This window comes from Passer montanus, unplaced genomic scaffold (genome assembly GCF_014805655.1).
Source record: "Passer montanus isolate IOZ18808 unplaced genomic scaffold, ASM1480565v1 scaffold150, whole genome shotgun sequence".
Lineage (NCBI taxonomy): Eukaryota > Metazoa > Chordata > Aves > Passeriformes > Passeridae > Passer > Passer montanus.
In genome coordinates, this window is record NW_024362052.1 from 804,326 (window position 1) to 822,976 (window position 18,651).

At 47.5% G+C, this 18,651-nt stretch overlaps 1 protein-coding gene across 9 annotated transcripts in view; it reads left to right on the plus strand.

The window, feature by feature from the left end:
- The window catches only part of SLC4A4 (solute carrier family 4 member 4), a 125,898-nt gene that overhangs the window by 60,808 nt on the left and 46,439 nt on the right, over window positions 1-18,651 (plus strand). For 6 of the 9 annotated variants that reach the window (XM_039701874.1, XM_039701869.1, XM_039701877.1 and 3 more), the window contains 3 exons: window positions 10,976-11,111; window positions 14,494-14,654; window positions 17,096-17,275. In XM_039701874.1, coding sequence (XP_039557808.1) covers window positions 10,976-11,111; window positions 14,494-14,654; window positions 17,096-17,275 — 477 coding nt within the window. The remainder of the gene's footprint in view (window positions 1-10,975; window positions 11,112-14,493; window positions 14,655-17,095; window positions 17,276-18,651) is intronic. The other 3 variants (XM_039701872.1, XM_039701875.1, XM_039701878.1) reach the window with 2 other exon arrangements.

The window sequence follows — 18,651 nt, forward strand, 5'->3', positions numbered from 1 at the left end:
CTTAAACCTACCTGGAGCGTGTGCAGGGTCAGAAGGAGAACAGCAGCACCCCTTGCTGAGTTGTAATAATTAATCATATACAGAAACTTGCCAGACACTGAGACTTTCTTAATAGTAAAATATTTTTTTGTTTTAAAATGAGTACATTCCTTATTTCTGGGTAATGAAATTTGAGTACCAGTAAAACCACAAACTTTTCACATTTATTTCCTGTATTTTAACAATTCTGTGTTTCCACACATCGTGTTTATATGCTCCAGCCATACTTTTAAAAAGCAATTTAAAATGCAATGGGACCAGTTAAAAAGAAATAAAGATGGCATTTAAGGACTCTAAGGAGATCAGTGCTTGTAAAGAGATTTATATTGGAGGCAGTGCTGTTCTGATGGAATACAGTTTGGAAAACACTGATCATTTCTGCTTTGCTCTTTCTGTCCCAAGTTGTTTAAAAGATTACCATTAGTACCTGGCTGATTTGTTTCCCTCCTTTTTTTCCCCCTTCTTTTTCCCCTACGTCCTGGGCAATGTTTAAGACCAGCTGGGTGCTCAGTGCTTTTGATGCCACTGCCGGTTTTTTGTGCTTGGGGAAGGATTTAAAAAGTAGAGTTTGACTCCCTGTTGGGTTGGTCACAGCCGATTCCCTAAATGCCAAGGAAGCAGTTCAGCTTTGTTTTGCTGTTTTCCTGTTTGGTCTTGGTTTTGCTGGTTCAGCCCTAGTTGTTTCTAAAGAGTCTGTCAGTATCTTCTGATCCAGAGTTGGCATTTTGTTACTCTCCTTTCTGTTCTCATTCTCCAGGCCAGAATGCCAAGCAGATCATTAAACACAGCGTGGGGTTTCCAGTCTCTCTTCATTACTAAAAGTTCTCTGAAGCCCATGGCAAAGTGGTCACGTTCGGGCAGCAGATGGGGTAGCTGGAGTGGAGATCATCTATCTGGGAAGCTCGCTAATGAAATCGAATAAATGAGGTTGGGAGGTGCCATCAGTGGGTCCAAACCTCTGCTCAAAGCAGGGCCAGCTTGGTAATTAAGTTATGAACTTTGCTTTCTAAGTTATGGTATCGTGTCTGGAGTGCTCTGTCCTTAGATGGCAGTGCAGTGACACAGCGCCCCAGGGAGGCACACTGTTACTTTTCCTACTCATGGAATCATCCTCATACCTTTAGGTGGCCAGGACAGGGAATACTTGGCTCTCCTGGGGAGCCCTTTAAGCACAGGCAGTACAACATTATTGTTACCAAGCGCAAGGAATTGCATCTTCTCTCTCTCCTTTGCTGTGGCTTCCTCCTCCCCTCACTGCAGTAGGTTGATCCTCTTGCATCCTCCTCCTCCTCACATGTGGCACAAAGGGGATGATGTGACCCTGTAAAAGACACCATATTGTGCCACTTTCGGGTTAGGCTGGGGCCTGACCATCAGGAAGGTCAATGCTTCTGCAAAAACCCCTCCTAGCCATTCCCTTGGTCCAAGCCATCCCCAAACTGACCTCCTACTTATGTTTTCTTCCCAGCTGTCTAATCATTAGCAAGCTGCTTAATGCACAACAAAAGACCAATTAACCCTAAAGCATTTAGTGAACTACATGTAAATTAGTTGTAAAATGTTGCTGTAAACATTAAATGTTAGGCAATTACATAAACCAATAATTGCTAAGTTGCATTTAGGAGCTTAAAAGAAAGAAAAAAAAATAATCTGCTTAAGAAGCACTTCGGAGAACTCTGCTAATGGTTTTGTTTTTAACGACTGCCTTCCTGGTCTGGGTAAGTCCCAGCAGGCTGGGGCAGTTTGGATTCCATGTGGTTTTAGTTGTGTAAGAAAAATAAAGGCAGAGTAACCTTGTGCACCTTTGGAAACTGCAAGAAGAACCTCCAAAGGGCACAACCTGGAGTCTAGAAAGAAATGGTAGAAATGTGGTAGATGGTATCTTGTTGGAGAGCAGTGCCAGGTAATTCTGTGGATTGATTGTTTTCCTCAGAACCAGGCTGCTTGAAACATTCCAGACCTGACTAAAACCTGGGCTCTGGACAGGGTCTGGTGAGGTGTGACACCAAGGGCCTGGTCACTCATTGTGAACTCAGTGGGTTCACTTCCATCTTTGTTCTGCAGACACCTGCCTCCTCCCATGTTACCTTTGGGAAAGGCCAAGTGCCTGTGCACCCACCTGTGTGCTGCAGTTTCACACCAAGAGGCTGCTTTTCTTTTCTGCACAGTTTTTAATCCCCTTAATTGGCTGTCTCACTCCAAGGTGGTCCAGGTCACCCACTGCTTCTCAAGCTCCTGCCGCTAATGGTTTTAAATAATTCATTTTCCTTGTATGCCTCACACACTTATCCTCCAATGTTTAGTGGAATCTTTCATTTCTGGTAGTTTTCCTTTGACCTGGGCTTGTGTCAGACCCAGATGTTCCTAAATGGTGCAGTGAAGTGTGGCTTTGCCTCCTTATTCTGTGTGTTTGTGCTTCGCTGCAGCTTTAGAGCCTCTTTGTTGTTTTGGTAAAAGTATCTCTCTGCGTGGCTCGTGTTGCATTCCATAAGGAGTCACCAAATGTATCTCTAGAAACCAGATTTCTCATTTTTCAGTGAAAAAACAAGTTGGGTTTGTTTGAACTTGCTTTCCTCCTTCTTCAGTTTTGGCAGTAGACTTTTCTGGAGTATATTGATCTTAGTTACAGTGCATTCACTTACTGAAAGCCAACCTGTGCTTAATTTTCCTGGATAAATCCATTGGATAATGGTCTTTTATTTTTCTTGTACACAGTTTTATTAATGTAGATTCTGGTCATGTTCTTCTCCTGAAAGTGGAAATATTTTATACTTATGTTTCCTTGACTGAATTACAGAAATTTGCTTAAAGCTGTAAGCTACCTTTTAGCATGGATGAGACCCCCGCAAATCCACTGTTTTTTTCCACCATAGTCATGTTCCCTGGAGGTTTGGTGTTTGTGTAGGCGGTGGGGGTGAGTCTGTGAATCTCAGAGTTAAAAGGAGACAGAAGCTTGAACTTCACTTGCTGTTGCAAGGGGAAACCAGTGAAGAGCAGGAGCTGCCCAAATGTCAGCAGGCTGTTGAGAAGGAGTTGAATCGGGAGTTTCTGGGAAGCCGCTTGGAAGGAGTGTGCTGCTGGCAGCCTGGAGCCCTGCCCAGCCCAGAGTTAATGGTGGTTAATTTTTAAAGGCAGGCCCCAAACTGGTTATTGTGTCTTTGTCTCAATAGGGTCTTTCTGCTCCCAAATGCCACTGCAAGAGCCCTTTTCTGAGTTCCCTTGACTTGACCCAGAGAGAAAGAAAATGCCTTCAGAGAGGTGATTTATCCGTGCAAAACTTTGCTTTGCCACGCTGCTAATGGGTGGGGAGAGCACCATCGGGATGGTCCTAACATCTCCAGGGATACCAAGGGATGTTTGTCAGGATTTAAATACAGAAAAAATGAAGGCACCCAAAGGGGTGGATCCACCTGATGGAGCTTCCTTTGCAGCAGCAGGGAAATGTGAGGAAAACCAGCACCCAGATGTGAAACCACCTGCTTGTGTAAGCACCCTGTCAGGCCAAATCCTGGTGCTCTCCTGGTCAATGGAAGCATTGTCTGGATTCTCAGGCTGGCTTTGCAGCTTTTTAGATAAGCGCCTGTGAACTGTCGTGAGCCTAAAGGCCAGTTTGTCACTGAGCAGAGCTGTTCAGAAGATGGTGGAAAAACAGGGAAGCCTTTTTCAAAGCATCTTAGAGGAGGTTGGCACCTTCCTCCTGCTGAGAGTCAAGGTGAGCAGATGATCCTTGAGGTCTCTCCAACCTGGTGTCCTGCAGTTCTGTGATTCTGTGATAGTGCTTTTGGTGTGGAGGTATGTGTAGGACAAGGGGGGGGCGACTCCCCACTGACACAGGGCAGCGTTAGATGGGGTATCAGGAAGAAATTCTTGCCTGTTAGGGCAGTGAGGCCCTGGCTCAGGTTGCCCAGAGAAGCTGTGGCTGCCCCTGGATCCCTGGAAGTGTCCAAGGCCGGGTTGAACGGGGCTTGGGGCAACCTGGGATAGTGGAAGGTGTCCCTGCCCATGGCAGAGGATTGGAACAAGAGTATCTTTAAGTCCCTTCCAACCTAAAGCAGTCTGGGATTCTATAAAATAGATATTTACACCATGGCTTCCCTGTCCTTTTTGGAGTTTGAAGCAGGACAGGTGATCAGGCAAGAATAGCAGCGTGCAGAACCCCCCAGCCCGTGCGTTTAGCTCTCGTGCACCAGTTGGTCTTTGCAGGGATGGTGAGGAATAATAAAAAGCACAGCTCCCTCTGTGCCCAGAATGGATGAGGTGTTTGGCAACATCGAAAACAGAGGGGACAGAATGAAAAGAGCTGAAAGCAAAAAGTGTGGATGCCAGAAACATTCAGTACTCCTTGAAAAACTGCCTGGCAACGGAGGTGGGCTCCACTACAGCCGGAGACATGGGGCAAAGGGCTTGGCATGCACGGAAACTGTGGGAATAACTATGGAGAATCCTCACCCACAAGTGTGTAGCTTCCTCCCTCTGTGAGTGGGCTCTGTCCTGCTGAGCCCCTGCTGAAGGAGACTTCCAGAAGTGCTGAAACAGTCAGGGCTGCTGTGGCGATTGATTGAACGGGACAAATAGACAGTGATGCTGCTTGTGAGAAGAGCTTAATAGGCAGAAAATTGGCTATTGCAGCCAGAGGGCTGGTTGGGAAGAGCAAAGAAGAAGTTTCCTCTTGTCACTGTGTGGAAGCTTAAACCCAAGAGAAGAGCCCAGAGTTGTGTCCTTACAAGTGTTTCTGTACCCTCCCTGTTACCTAAAAGAGGTAAATGAGCAGTGGTAGGCTGAGTTATAGTTTGGCAGGAGTACTTGTGGCTGATGCAAGGAAATAATGCTACTTACAGGGACTGCAGCACATCAAACCTGCTTTAAAACCATCTTTGGGGAGCAACATTTCAGTGCTGGAGAAGAAAAGGAATGCTTTTTTTGCTTCACCAGTGGAGCAGGAGTTTTCCCTTGTGCTTATGATGAGCAGTTGCTTTGTGGCCACATGGTGCAGTGATACTGATGGAGGCGTGGGAGGAGCTGTGTGTGATCATGGTGTGCTTACAGTGTTAAGGTACCAGAACAGGACCCAGCAGGATCCCAGAGAGGTGGACAGCACCAGTCTCTCCAGGAACGAGACTGTGAAAGCCACACTGTTTTAAAAAGGGAAACCAAGAAAAGCCAAAGAAGGAAAATTAAGAGCATTAGGGAGTGTTTTTTGAACTCAGTTCTATGTGGAAGCCGCTGCTCTGCTGTTTGACTGGGGACTTGACTGTTGCTCATATCCAATGGAGGTGTGATGCCAGACAGCATCCTGTGTCTGTGTGACAGCAGGAAATGTTCCAGAGCTCTGGAGAAAGCCAGGCTTTCCCTAGGTGTTGCTCTTTCTTTATTAAAGTCTTCTTGGCAACTGCTTGGGAATAGCTCCTTAAAAATGTGCTGCTGTAGCAGTTTGACACAACTGGAAGTACGATGGCTGACCTCCAGGGCTGGTCCAAAAATACCTTTGTTATCCATAGTTTGCAATGAATTGCTTGTGGTGTAGTTTGTATCAGGGTTTATAACCAGTATGGTCTGTCACTGTGGGTTAGGTGGTTTGTAAAAGTAAGTGTCATAGGCATCGCTGCCTTTAATGCAGTTAAGAATGGCACTTGGAGAACCTAGAAAATTTTAAAATTGTGGTATAGAAAGACAAATTTCCTGTTTTTCTATCAATTTGGGAGCCAGTCACTGTTAACATCTACCCATGGGGAATTGCATGGTCCATGTATACCGAATTGGGCACCCTTGGAATCAGGGGAGCCTGGCATTGATGTGAGCAGGCAGAGAGCCTCAATCACATTGTTAATAGGTAAAATGCTCTGTTTGGCTCAACTGGCTCATGGTGTGTCTGTGGGAGGCTATCTGTTCCCATTTCCTTGGGATCCTGCCTGTGCTCCTGGCAGGTTGTGTGGATATTACTGGGTTTGTCTGCAGCTGGGAAAAACAGTCTTTGAAGGCAGAGTCTCCCTCGAGTGCAGCAGTGCTGGAAAAAGATCATCAGGGGACTTGGGATATAGCATGTGGTGGTCTCTCATCACAGCCATGTGGATGGAATTGGCAGGCTGCCTTCTTTTATAGGAATTGCCTTTTAGGGTAAGGCTCACCAAATTTTCATGAGATAGTCCTGGGTTTGTTTAGAGGTTTCCCAGACTGATTGTTCCCATTGCATCCATAGAGGAGTTGATGTGAAACATTTTGGGAAGAAGGGTCCTTTTTCTCTCCCTGCATCTCCAAGGAATGTTCTAACGAAATGTCTGTAGGCACAGCACCAAAGACCAAGGGAGCTGGGAATGCCCAGCAAGGTGTTACATAAATGCTGCTGTTCTTATGGCACTTGAGAGAGCACAGTATTAGTAAGAATTTGTCCAACACTGAAGATTTTTTGCAGATCAAACACTTAATATATGCCACATGCTGCAGAGGAATTCACAGCAAAACACGTACTATCATGCAGTCCAAAAGCCCAGCAAAAAATGGATTATTCCAGAGGCAGTCAGTGCTGTTCATTGTGTCTGGGAAGGGACACTCTGAAAGGATAGGGTAGATTTGCTCCAATTAGATTGAGCACCTCAAATAGCATTCTCTGCACCCCACAGTTGTGCAAGAAGTGGCCTGGGGTGAGATCCAGGTACTGTGGGGAGAATTCCCTCCTGGCTGCCAAATCCTGCCTGTGGAAAGTCTAATCTGCCTCACAGCCAGCCCGCCCCAGAACGGGGTCAGAAAGTAACCGTTCATAAGCAAAGACGCAAAACAAGCAAGGAGACATTCTCACGCTTGCTGAGAGTGATTAGCTGGGGAGCAGATCACCCAGGGCTGCTTCTGTGGGACCCTGGGAAAGGCCAGCATGTGGCCTCGGAGCAGTGTTCCCAAAAACTCAGAGCAGTCTTTCCAGAAGCAGGTGTCACGTGTAAATCCGTGTGCACTCGGCTTCTTTGGTGGTGCTCAGGGATGCTTGTGCTTGGTGGAGCACTTGGGGAATCAGGAAATCAGTTCTCACCTGGGCTGTTCTGCAGAAACTGGTGTTACCTGAAGAGATTGTTCTCCCTTCCATAAAGGAAATAACAGTTCTTACCTGTAAAGGTGCAGGAATGGCGTGGAGGGTCTGTGTGCTCCACAAGTGCTGGACAGTACTGCTGGTAAAGCAGGAGAGCATCTCTTGTCTTACCCTGTGGCCTTGGCCCAGTGCGTTGGATGTCCCAGGTGATTGTTTTCAGCATCTCCTGGTTTTTGGTGGCATTCTGTTCAGGTTTGTCTGTAAAGGAAGCTGGTGGGACTGTGGGTCACCAAAGCCTCCCCACATGTTTTTAGCTGGTGTCTTGGGTTGACAGTGACACAGTTAAAATTTGTTTTGGTAATGGAGAATTTTGGAAGGGAAGTCAGCTGAACTGGAAAGGAAACAAATTTAAATCTGTTACAGGTGTCTGTACAAGTGTGTCACTGCTCTGACTGTGGATGGGTTTGACCTGGGCTTTGGCAGAGGGAGGGCAGCCCCAGAAAGGAATGGCAGTGCAATCATGTCCTATTTTAATAAGGCTGCCTGGAAAGCACATTTGACAAACAGCTTTCCTTGATACTGGTTCCACAGGCTCTGGGGAGGGATTTGCACCAGGTCTCTCGGGGATTTTTGTAGCTGCCAACGCACTGGGAAGCAACAGAGAACTTAGTCTGATGGTCCCCTCAATCTCGGATGGAGGAAGCAGTTGACTGAGGTGCAGGTCCCCAGGGTCTTCAGAAGTGTCCCTGATAACAGCCAGCTGAAAAGGCAGGAGGGAAAGCATGTTGGCTGAGTGGAGAACAGGCTGTTTAACTTGTACGTCAACACAGATACCCCTGTCCTCCATCCTGAGGCAGCACTGTACATTCAGAGAGCCAGGCTGAACCTGCTTTGCACCCACCACCAACCAGGCCCTCGGCACTGAAGCGGGAGGTGACTTTAGGATAGGGGCCAGTGCCATCAATCCCCCTGGCATTTCCATGTGTGGCTGTGCCACTGCACCAGGCAGTGAGGGACGGCTGCCACCAAAGCCATTGCTGGAGCAGGGCTGGGAAGCTCAGCCATGCCCCATTTGACGTTGTTGTGCTAGAATGTGTCTCTCCCTGTTTCTGAACTCCCTGAGATTCCTCTCTCTTGATGGAGATTGATTTTTGCCTTTGGGACCCCGAGGGTATACATTGTGCTCAGAACTGGCCTGAGCTGAACTTGGAGAAACTGCTGATGTGTTTGCTCTGTGCAAGTTACCATTTTATAAGCTGCCTCACAGACTGTGTGTGGCTGAATGGAACTGGAAAGGGAAGAGAGGCAAGTGAGAGACATCCCCATGGATGGCATTGCCTCTGTATCTGTGTTGTGTTGGAACTCTGCAATTAATGTGTTAATTCCTCTCCCATTCAGGGGAAAAATATAACCCCGGCCATCTAAATTTGTGGATTAGCCTTTTCTCTTCTGCAAATGTCTGCTGGCCATCAGGTTGATCTCTTGAAGAAGACAGCAAGGAGCACAGCATTGAGCAGCCTGAGCCGTTTCTGGCGCCAGCAGTGTGGTTTGAGCAGCTCCCGAGCTGGAAGGGAGAGGTGGAAGCGAAGGTGATGGCCAAGGCTGGCGAGGTGGTGCTCAAAGGTCGAGCAGACAGAGGGCTGAGGGGTCACCCCCCGGGTTAATGACTCTCCAGTCCCTCAGCCCGGGGCTCAGCCAACTGCCCACGCCGAGCACACAGTGTTCGCCTGGAGATTAGGGTGAAAATATGTTCTCCCTGCTAAAGGGAGCGCATAAACAACCCATCAACGGCCCATTAACCCACAGATGGCAATAAAGAACGCGTGGTCAGGCGAGCATCGGGACCTGTGACCCAGCAAGTGCCCTAATGGGGCTGTGAGCCTTATCATGGGCCCTAAGTGTGGATAACTGGAAGTGAGCTACAGGGAGAGAGAGGGGGCAGGCAAGAGAGAGGGGGTGACAGACAGTGGGCACCCAGGCTCGGTGTGCAGTGATCATGCCATGGCTGGGAATGTCACTGTGATGTTCTGTATAGTAAAACCACTTCAGAGTGACTCCAGAGAGACTGTTCCCACTGGTTCCAGTGGATGCCTTCAACAGCTCAAGAAGCTCTGCAGTCCCCTCTCTTACAGCCTCTCCCAAGCAGCAGCCTCTTCTGTGGTCCACCTGGCTTTTTGAAGCAGTAAGATGGATGTGTGTTTTATTTGTTTTCTAGCTGTGATATTTGAATTCTATTTGAATATAAAAGTATATTGAGATTCATTAGTGCAGGTAAAGGGAGAAGACAATGGAACATGCATGATATGGATGGATAGTCTGGCATCCCCAGTCCCCTGCCATGGGCAGGAACACCTTCCACTAACCCAGGTTGCCCCAAGCCCCATTCAGCCTGGCCTTGGATGCTGCCAGGGATGGGGCAGCCACAGCTTCTCTGGGCAAGCTGTACCAGGGCCTGCCCACCCTCATAGGGAAGGATTTCTTCTCGATATCCCATGTAACCCTGCCCTGTGTCAGTGGGAAGCCATTCCCCCTTGTCCTGCCAGTCCAGGCCCAGTCAGAAGTCTCTCTCCAGCTCTCCTGAAGCCTGCAGGAAGTTGAATGCCTCGTGATGGGGAGGCTGCTGTAGTAGCAGGGCAAGGTCCTTGGCTCCCAGGAGATTCCAAGTGCATTTATGATTACAAATATACTTTCAGTCAAAGGGAAATCTATATCACTGAAGCATCATCACTCTGAGTAATTTAGGAAGAAAGCTATCAAAGTTTATTTAAGGAAAAGAAAAAGGAGTAAAGGGCATGTTTTTTACTGGTTTCTTTTTTCCTGTTGCAAACTGAGTCTGTTTACCCTGGAAAAATCAATGTGGTTGGACACCTGATGTAATTAATTATTTTGCAAGAGACAGCCAGCTGATCTTTTGAAAAGAAATGAGTTTTTAGCAGAACTGTTCAAAGTTCATAGTCTGCTGTATATCTCTAATGCTGATAAACACCCAGCAGAAAGGATGTCAGTCTTAAAATTTCACATGGTCACACCTTTGTTTTAAGGTGATATGCTGAGAAAAAGGCTGTGGACCCCAAGGAGCCCTCCAGCAAGGTGACTCTGATACTGTGGGCTCCATTTAGCTTTAGGCAATGCCCTCGGGCCTTGCGAGGATGGGGACAGTGATGTTGTGAGGTTTGAGTTTTGAACCCTTAACAAGGAAAGGGTTTTTGTCCTTTTTCTTGAGCTTATAATGCAAACAGGCCTTGCTTGTGCTGTGTGTTGAAGTCTTTTCCAACCGGGACCAGTTGTTTTTTTTCAGTGCATTGGTGCCTGACTAAATGCATTGGGTTGCATTCTTCATGTATAGAGGAGACAACCCTACTGTTAAGTATTCCTGTGCTTTCCAGTGGTGGGCTGGGGAGGTTCCAGCCTGCCTTGCAGGCCAATGGCAGCCCAAACCTGGCTGGCAGGGAGGGAGGGGAAAGCCAGCAGTGGGATGCTGTGCCAGCAAGCCCCCAATTGGTTTGGCTGGAACTGGTTTTAGGTCATATAAAAAAGGGGGTGAAGGATCCGGGCTGCTCAGAGAGCGGCAGGTCCTCGGGCAGCGCCACAGAGCACATTGGTTCTGAGCTCCATGGTGCTTTTTTTTCACAAGGACTGCAAATTGCTGTAACATAGTTAAGGTCTGTAGGAAGAGACAAGTTTTCCTGAACTTTACTCCCAGCTTGAACTTGTAAGAAGTTCAGTGAGAGACAAGGAAGGGGAGAGAGGGAGATAGAGGCACCCTCGCTCCCGTGCCTGCGTCCGCAGCGACGAGGATGTCAGATGGCAGAGGCAGCCTGGAGAAGCAGCTGAATGGCCTTGGGGAGCAGGGCAAGGAGAGGAGCCGCACGTCCCTGGTCATCTCGCAGGCCGTTAACCGCAGTATTTTCACCTCTGCAGTCTCCCCCGCCGCCGAGCGCATCCGCTTCATCCTCGGAGAGGAAGATGACAGCCCCGCGCCCCCGCAGCTCTTCACCGAGCTGGACGAGCTTCTGGCTGTCGATGGACAGGAGATGGAGTGGAAGGAGACTGCAAGGTGGGTTGGTTTTCCTTTACCCCCAAAGGGAAGGGCAGCCAGCAGTGCTTTCCATGGGAAATTCCTGTTTTAGCACATACCCGTGCTGCAGCATCGCATGGGGAAGCCGCAGGAAGGAGCCTGTATGGTTCAAATTACCATTCTTTGGTAAATTTTAGGGTTTGCTTAAATATTCCAAAAGAAAAATTAGGGAAACAAGAGAGTGCCAGATGGATTGCAATAGTTTGCCTGTGGAGAGAAAAGTAGGGGCTCAGTAGTGCTTTGCAAAGGGGGACATGTCTCAGCCGGAATTGGCAGAAGTTGCCAATTCCAATTTGGCCGAGTCAAAACCGCTTCAGTACTATTGCCCCAAAGTGGCTTTTGAGCTTGGTCCCACCTCACAGGGACAGGCTGTCCCTGTCCTAGTGAGTTACTGATGGAATTCGTTTTAAATAGGAAAAAAGCTTTAAGGTATTTTCTTGTGAAGAAATTATTCAAGATGCACGTTAAATGCTGGATGGGGATGCTTGCTTTGAGTTCCTTGGTTGGGCTCTTTGATGCTGCTGTTAGTTTGGTCAAAAAGCCATGACAAAAAAGCTGGGGTGTTTTTGGGGTCTGGCTGCTATGAGTTCCATGTAGTTTATATCTGAACACCACTGATCTATTCCCAATTTTCCTCATTGAGCCTGGGGGTTTTCCTTTATGGTGGCTGGCTAAGCTTTTCCCCACCTCCCCCTCTTAAGGGCACTGTCTCTGTTCAAAGTTAGCCCCTGTTTGGTCACCCTAATCTTCTTTACCTGTGATTTAATGAAGCTGCTCCACCACCTACCTCTTATCTTAATTTATTTTTGCTTCTCAGTCATTTGGGGAACTAATGAGTTTTCACCTTTTACTCTCTTAACTTCTGGCTTGTTGCTCATCCTTTTTCTCCCTTTATTGCTGTTCTTTCCTCTTACCATGAATTTAGCACCTCCTGATTTAGGTCTTTTTACACTTTTTTAGTAGGAGTGCTGCACTGAGCTGTGTGTGGGGTTCTCTGCAGGGTTCTTATCCCAAGCAGCAAACCACAGGACAAGAGCAAACAGCCTCAAGGTGTGCCAGGGGAGGTTTAGGCTGGATATTAGGAAAAATTTCTTCACCCATAGGGGTGTCTGCTCAGGGTAGTGGTGGAGTCCTCCTCTCTCCTGGGATTTAACAAATGTGTGGGTGTGATGCTTAGGCACATGGGTTGGTGGTGACCTTGGCTTTGCTGGGTTAATGTCTGGATTGGATGATCGTAGAGGACTTTGCCAACCTGAATGGATCCATGATTGTTTGTATAAATGACACAGAATGTAATGAAGCATCCTGTTGAAGTGCTGTTAAATTTCTAAATTGGCCCAACCTCCTGCCTTTGTGGATAGTGATCTTACAAAGTGTCTGATTGTTCAGGATTTTTCAGTTCATTTCTGAAATTACTTAATCTTGCACCATAAAACCTCCTGAGAGTTGCTGAGTGTTTTGGGGTTGTTTTACATCTGCTGCTGCAGAACAGCTCTCTTCCCAAAACTGGGAAGTTGCAGGAGCAGGTACTGAACACAGGAAAAAGTGCAGAGCTGTGCCAGTGGAGGAGAGAGGAGAGGGCAGAAGAGACCTCGTGGTGTTGATGCTTCCCCTGGCCCCAGTGTAGAACTGCACAGCTCTCAGCGGGGGAGAGCAGTGCTGCCTGCACTCCGGTGCAGGGCTAAAGGCTGCACTCATATTTGAGAAAGCAAACAATGAAATTACCTTCCTCATCTCCCTCCTGCTCTGTTCTGACACCTACACATTCCTTCTGCCTGCTGCTCCTCACTCCCAGCAGCCCCGTGAAAGCTGTATTGATATTATCAGGTGTAAAAGGGTGAAAATGTAATTCCTGGCACAGCTTATACAACAAAAAACATCATAACAGAAGTTCAAAAATCCTGCATCCACCATCCCGTAGTCCAACACTGTCATGCAGGCATTCCCATGGTAGAGCAGGCTGCTGAGTGAAGGTGTTCCTGGCCATGGCAGCAGTTTGGAGCTAGGTGAGCTGTGAGCTCCCTCCCAACCCACACCACTCTCTGATGGTGGGAATCGAGCAGGCATTTGTTCACCCAGGTTTGCAAGTTCATGTTAGGTGTATTGTGCCTGGTCTGTGGGTTGTAGTGAGAAAAGTAAACAAAAAGCAAATATTGATAGTTGTGAGTAATAACTTTCCCTGGAAGGACAAACACTGGTAATTTGCAGCCTTCCTGCTGTAACAGGGTAAATATAACTCCACACAAAGCCCCTGAAGTGCACAGATTTGCATCCACCCAGGTCCCTCAGGTGTCCTAGGAAACACTCAGTTTTTGTGAACTAAAAGGACTTTATTAATTGGAGATGAAAATCAGTCTTTTATCTTGAGTTAAAAAGCAGCTTTAAAAAAACCAAGTCTCAAAAAGAGATTATTTCAATTGTGAAGCATAATTGATTAATGTTCAAGTAATACATTTTTCAGGATTAAAGATAATTTCACTTGCTGTTAATAGTATTCTTTTGAACAAATTTATGAGCTTCCTTACCTTATGTGTGTGGGGTTTTTTCTTAATAATCCCTTTATATTGCTCACTGGAATTTTTGTTTTCCACATATATTAAAATGGTGTCTGAAGGGGGGATTAAAAAGCATTTCTGCCTTGCCATTAGGGCATACTGAATCACATTTTCCTGCACCCCCAGTTTACACCAGAGCTGTTGCTGGGTGCTGTGGTGAGGAAGAAGGTGTGGGCCAGCTGAGATGCCCCAGCCTCCCAGGAGCCCTGTGCTCCATCCCTGCTGCCCATCCCTGTGCGCTGCGGGGCCAAGGGCAGGGTCAAGGCTGCAGGGGGAGCTGGGGGTGGGCTGGAGCCTGGGGACATGGAGCCTCCTGCTTCCCTGCTGTTGGGATGTAGTTCTAGGGGTGTAAAGAGTGTTTTGCACAACCAGGATTTACCCTTTGCTCTCACCTTCCATTAGAGATAAGTTTTCTGGGATTTTCAGACCTGCTTGGTTAAATAATTAAACAGCAGCTGGAGGGAAAGAATGAGCTCCTTAATTGGTGCCTTCACCTTTGGTGGCTCATTTGTTCTCTAAGAGTGCCTTCAGACATGGCTGGCTTGTGCTCCTCTCTTCCCTCCTTTGTCAGCCTGTGGGTATGGGACAGCAGTATTCCATGCTACCTCCATCTTGCCAGTGGATGATTCCATATTTTATAGCCTGAAACTGAATCACAGAATCATTTAGCTCAGAACAGCCTTCCAGGACGATGGAGTCCAACCATTAAACCAGAACTGCCAAGACAGTGAAGGCATTCACATGATTTATTTCCCTGCAAGGAGGCAACAGCCTTAACCCCATGTCATTGCTCTGGCCCGTTGCAGGTGGATCAAGTTTGAGGAGAAGGTGGAGCAAGGTGGGGAGCGATGGAGCAAACCGCACGTGGCCACCTTGTCTCTGCACAGCCTGTTCGAGCTGAGGACGTGCATAGAGAAGGGCTCCATCATGCTGGATATGGAGGCCTCTTCCCTCCCACAGGTGGTGGGTAAGTACACCTGCCATGGCTCTTTCTCTCACCACTTCCCCACAAATTTTTCTTAATCCTGGTATGGCTTTATGGGTGGTTTTAATGAAAAAGCACTGCTTTTCCAATAAAAGAGAGAAAAAAAAGAAAGAACAAGGAATAAGAGGGGGAAACTAGAAAGTATCTGCAGAAAGATAACAGATAGATGAAAAGGGTCCTTCTCAGTGCAGGAAGAAGAGCAAAAGACATCAATTTAATTTATGTTCACTATGGAAAAGGTGACACATGAAAGGGCCACGTGTCTGGGGGCAGAGACACCCATCAGGTACTGTTCAGGCAGAACATCTTGGGCCAGGAACTCCTCTTGGGTGAGGTGTTCAGCTGCCCACTGAGGGCAGGTGGGGCTGTGTTTAGGAGCCCCCAGCAAGGGAGAGGGGAGAGCACCCCTAGCACCAGCTGGTGCTCTGCTCTGCAGAGTGGGAGGGCAGGTTTTGTACAGTCAAATCAGCTGTGGCCCAGAGTGACGCTCGGTGACATGCTGAGAGCCACATCGCGTTGCCCATGGTGTGTGAGAAGTTAGGGAAAATAACTTTTCCAAGTGAGCCATCCAGTGGAGGGACATTTAACCAAAATGCTGAGTTTAAGAGCCATTACATGAGGAGATCTTAAAGAGCAAAATTAAGTACTTCCTCTGCCAAAACTCAGTGCTTTGAATGATCGTCTCAGGAAGTAAGCTCAAAATTATCCTGCCATGGAATTCTCCCATACACTGGATTGTAAGACTTGGAATTACAGCTGCTTCTGGTGTTAAATACAGAGTTTGATCGTAGTTTTGCAGGTGCTTTTGGTGACATCTTTGCTTTTGTGTCTGTGTATCCAAAAGCACAGCTTTGCAAACTTTTAACAAAATAAACCCCCCAAGAACCTCTCAAGTTTTCTACTGAAGGTGAACCTGCTTCAGAAGCTGATGTTCATGGTCCAAAACTTTAAACCCTCAAACATTAAATTTTCTTTTGAAGTTCCTTGGAGACGTCAAGTTCAATCTCCTTCTTCAACCCCCAAATTAAATTTAATTCCTAGGAGATTAAATTACACATCGTGGCTGCTGTTGCTGTGACACTGTCCTGAGCAGGGTGTTTTTGCTGGTCCAGACCCTTAATCAGACAGGTAGGGATATCCAGCACTGGATTTCCAGGATGATTTAATCATGATCACTGGGCTGGTGTCTGGTAGTGACACAAAGGAAAGGAACACTCCAAAGGAAAACTCTCTTTGTTGTTCGTCTTTTATCAGCAACAGGGAAGGGAAGTGCCAGATAGAGAAGGATAAACTTGAATGAAGGTTTGGAAGGAAGTATTCCAAAAATCACTAACCAAAACCATGAGCAAGAAAAGCTTGTATTAATATAACATTTAGCAAAGGTCAGCCTTTTGCCAAGCATGTTGTGTAAGGGTACCTACGTGCGTTTGCCCACCCTGTCTTAATTTGAGAGGAAGAGCTAGGTGCTTCCTTGGGGATTTGGAGAGGCTTTAATTCTGAGCAGCACGTCGAGGATGACTTTCTGACTCACTGAGTTAGCAAATGTGATGCGTGTCCTGCCTCCCCCTTGCCATAACTTTTATTATTAGCACAAATAAAAGTTACCAGCAGACAAATATGAGCTGCCACTTGCCCTCGGGGGGACAGCACATGAACTTGAGTCACCGAGGGAACAGCTTCATGCGAGACTTTCTGCGCAGGGGACATTCTTCATAAGTCTGGCCACCTTTTTTGCCTTTTTCTTCTGGGATAAGGGAGGAGAAAGGAGGGAATTGATGGGAAGTGAGCAGGCATTGAGGGCGCTGGAGGCCTTTTCTCCTGGTGACTCCATGAAAAGTAAAGCCATATAATACATCCTGTGGTAACTGGAGCAAGTTCTGCCACTTGTAGTTGCCATCACTTCAGTCCTGCAAGTGAATAATTTAATTAGTGGCTCATCTCCAGGACTTCTTCCTATCTTTAGATTAGGTTTTACTGGGGGCCTGCAAGGTGAACTCAGGCCTTGTTGAATCTGATTGAAGATTTTCTGTGTGCTTTATGGGAGCATCGTGGAACTTAGAATAGCATCCTCACAAAAGTCCAGGCTCAGAGGGGATTCCATTTCTGAGCTAAGACCTATCTTACCCTGGTCTTTGAAATAGGCTCTATGGCATGTGGGAAATAGCAGAAGGGAATTTGAGTGCAAGAGGTGTGTGTTAGTGGCTCATGCTGGATGGAAATGCTTCTGTTCTGTTTCAAAAGGAATGTCTAAAAGAGGTTTTCATATAAATAAAAGCTGGCTTTGAGGTGGTAAGAAAGCCTTCAAAAAGGCAGGGTGAAAATGCCTCCAAGCCCTCTCTCTGTGCTCTCCCTGGAAGCGGTTTTGAGCTCGGTGGTTAATTTTGCTGTCCCTTTCCTCCCTCCCCCTTCCTGTGCCGGCACAGAGATGATCGTTGACAATCAGATCGAGACGGGGCTGCTGAAACCCGAGCTGAAGGACAAGGTCACCTACACGCTGCTCAGGAAGCACCGGCACCAGACCAAGAAATCCAACCTGCGCTCGCTGGCTGACATTGGAAAGACCGTCTCCAGTGCAAGTAGGATGTTTTCCAACCCTGATAATGGTAATGCAGAGGCTACCTGGCTATGGCCTTCTCTGTCATGGCAACCCGCCCGCCCAGAACTAACTGCGTGGCCCTGACCCCGCTTCCTAACCCCAGGAGCAGCGAGGCCGTGCTGATGGCGCATCAGCAGGGGCTCTGCAGGCTGCTTGGCCCTGGCACGGTGCTCTAACCACACCTTCACTGGACTGGCAGGGACTGCAGGGCAGGCAGGAGGGCAGCTGGTGTCCAGGAGATGGTTTAGGAGCAGCGATAGGAAAGAGAGATTCGCCACAGACTTTGGTGGGGCCTGAACCTTAAAAGGCTGATCACCTGAAACATTTGGGCAGAAACCAAGCTTCTGTGCACATTCTGTGTCTGTAACAGTGTCGGTGGCACTGTGAATCAAAAATGACCTGGCAGTAACACCTAGCTTGCATTTTATTGCCATACAATCATTGTCCAGTGGGGTAAAGCTGATTTCCATCTTGCTTTATTCATCCTCAAATAATTTTGTGGTGTGCATTGTGAATATGTGTCCTGTTCCCTCTAAAAAAGGTGTAGTAGTTAGTGCCACGTTGGTAGTGGTGTCCCTAAACGTGTGTGTGTGTGTGTGTGTATGCAGACAGGTACAGAGGCCTGGGCACTGAATCAGTGCTTGCCCCTGGGTGGAGATTTGGGGTCTTCTTGCTCATGGTAATAAAAAAAAGAGGAGAGTTATGCCTCTTCTCACGCCTTGGAGTTCTCTTGACTGTCTCCTGTGGCAGTCTGGAAATTGGACTAAAAGTTGCCATTTTAAAACACCCAGAAAATAAAAGCAAGTGAAGAAATTATTTTCTTCTTGCTCCACCAAAGGCCTCTTAGCTTGCTGTGTTTGGCTTCTAAAACTCACCCTAACATTCCTCCCTAACCTATTCTCACACATCATTAATATTTCCTACCTTGGATCATGCTTTGATTTTGCAGCAGGAGTGTGTGCATGTGGAGACTGTTCCTTGCTCTGCGTGATGCCTCTTGTCGTGTCCACTGCCTTGATAAGGTGGTGAGTGAGCAAGTAAGGCAAGGTGCAGTAATGTGAACCAAGGGAGTGTTCTCAGTGAACATCCCTGCAGGATGTGCCCTGTTGGCACATGGAAAGTGCCAGTGGAGAGGGGAGGGACTGGGATCTAGGGAGAGCACTGGGAGGAAATGACAGCTTTAGGGACAGCGTGGCCAGATGAGTGCTATAGCTGGAGGAGTCATGGAGGGACTCCTGCTGGACCACATTGCTACAAGCCCCAGCCCGCCTGGCCCTCTGGATGCCTTCCCACAGTGTGCTCCCCATGGTGTGGAGGGAAGGGATCTGCTTTCTGTTACCACCTCCGTGTCTCTGAGCCTTTCTGGACCTTTGATGGCCAGGT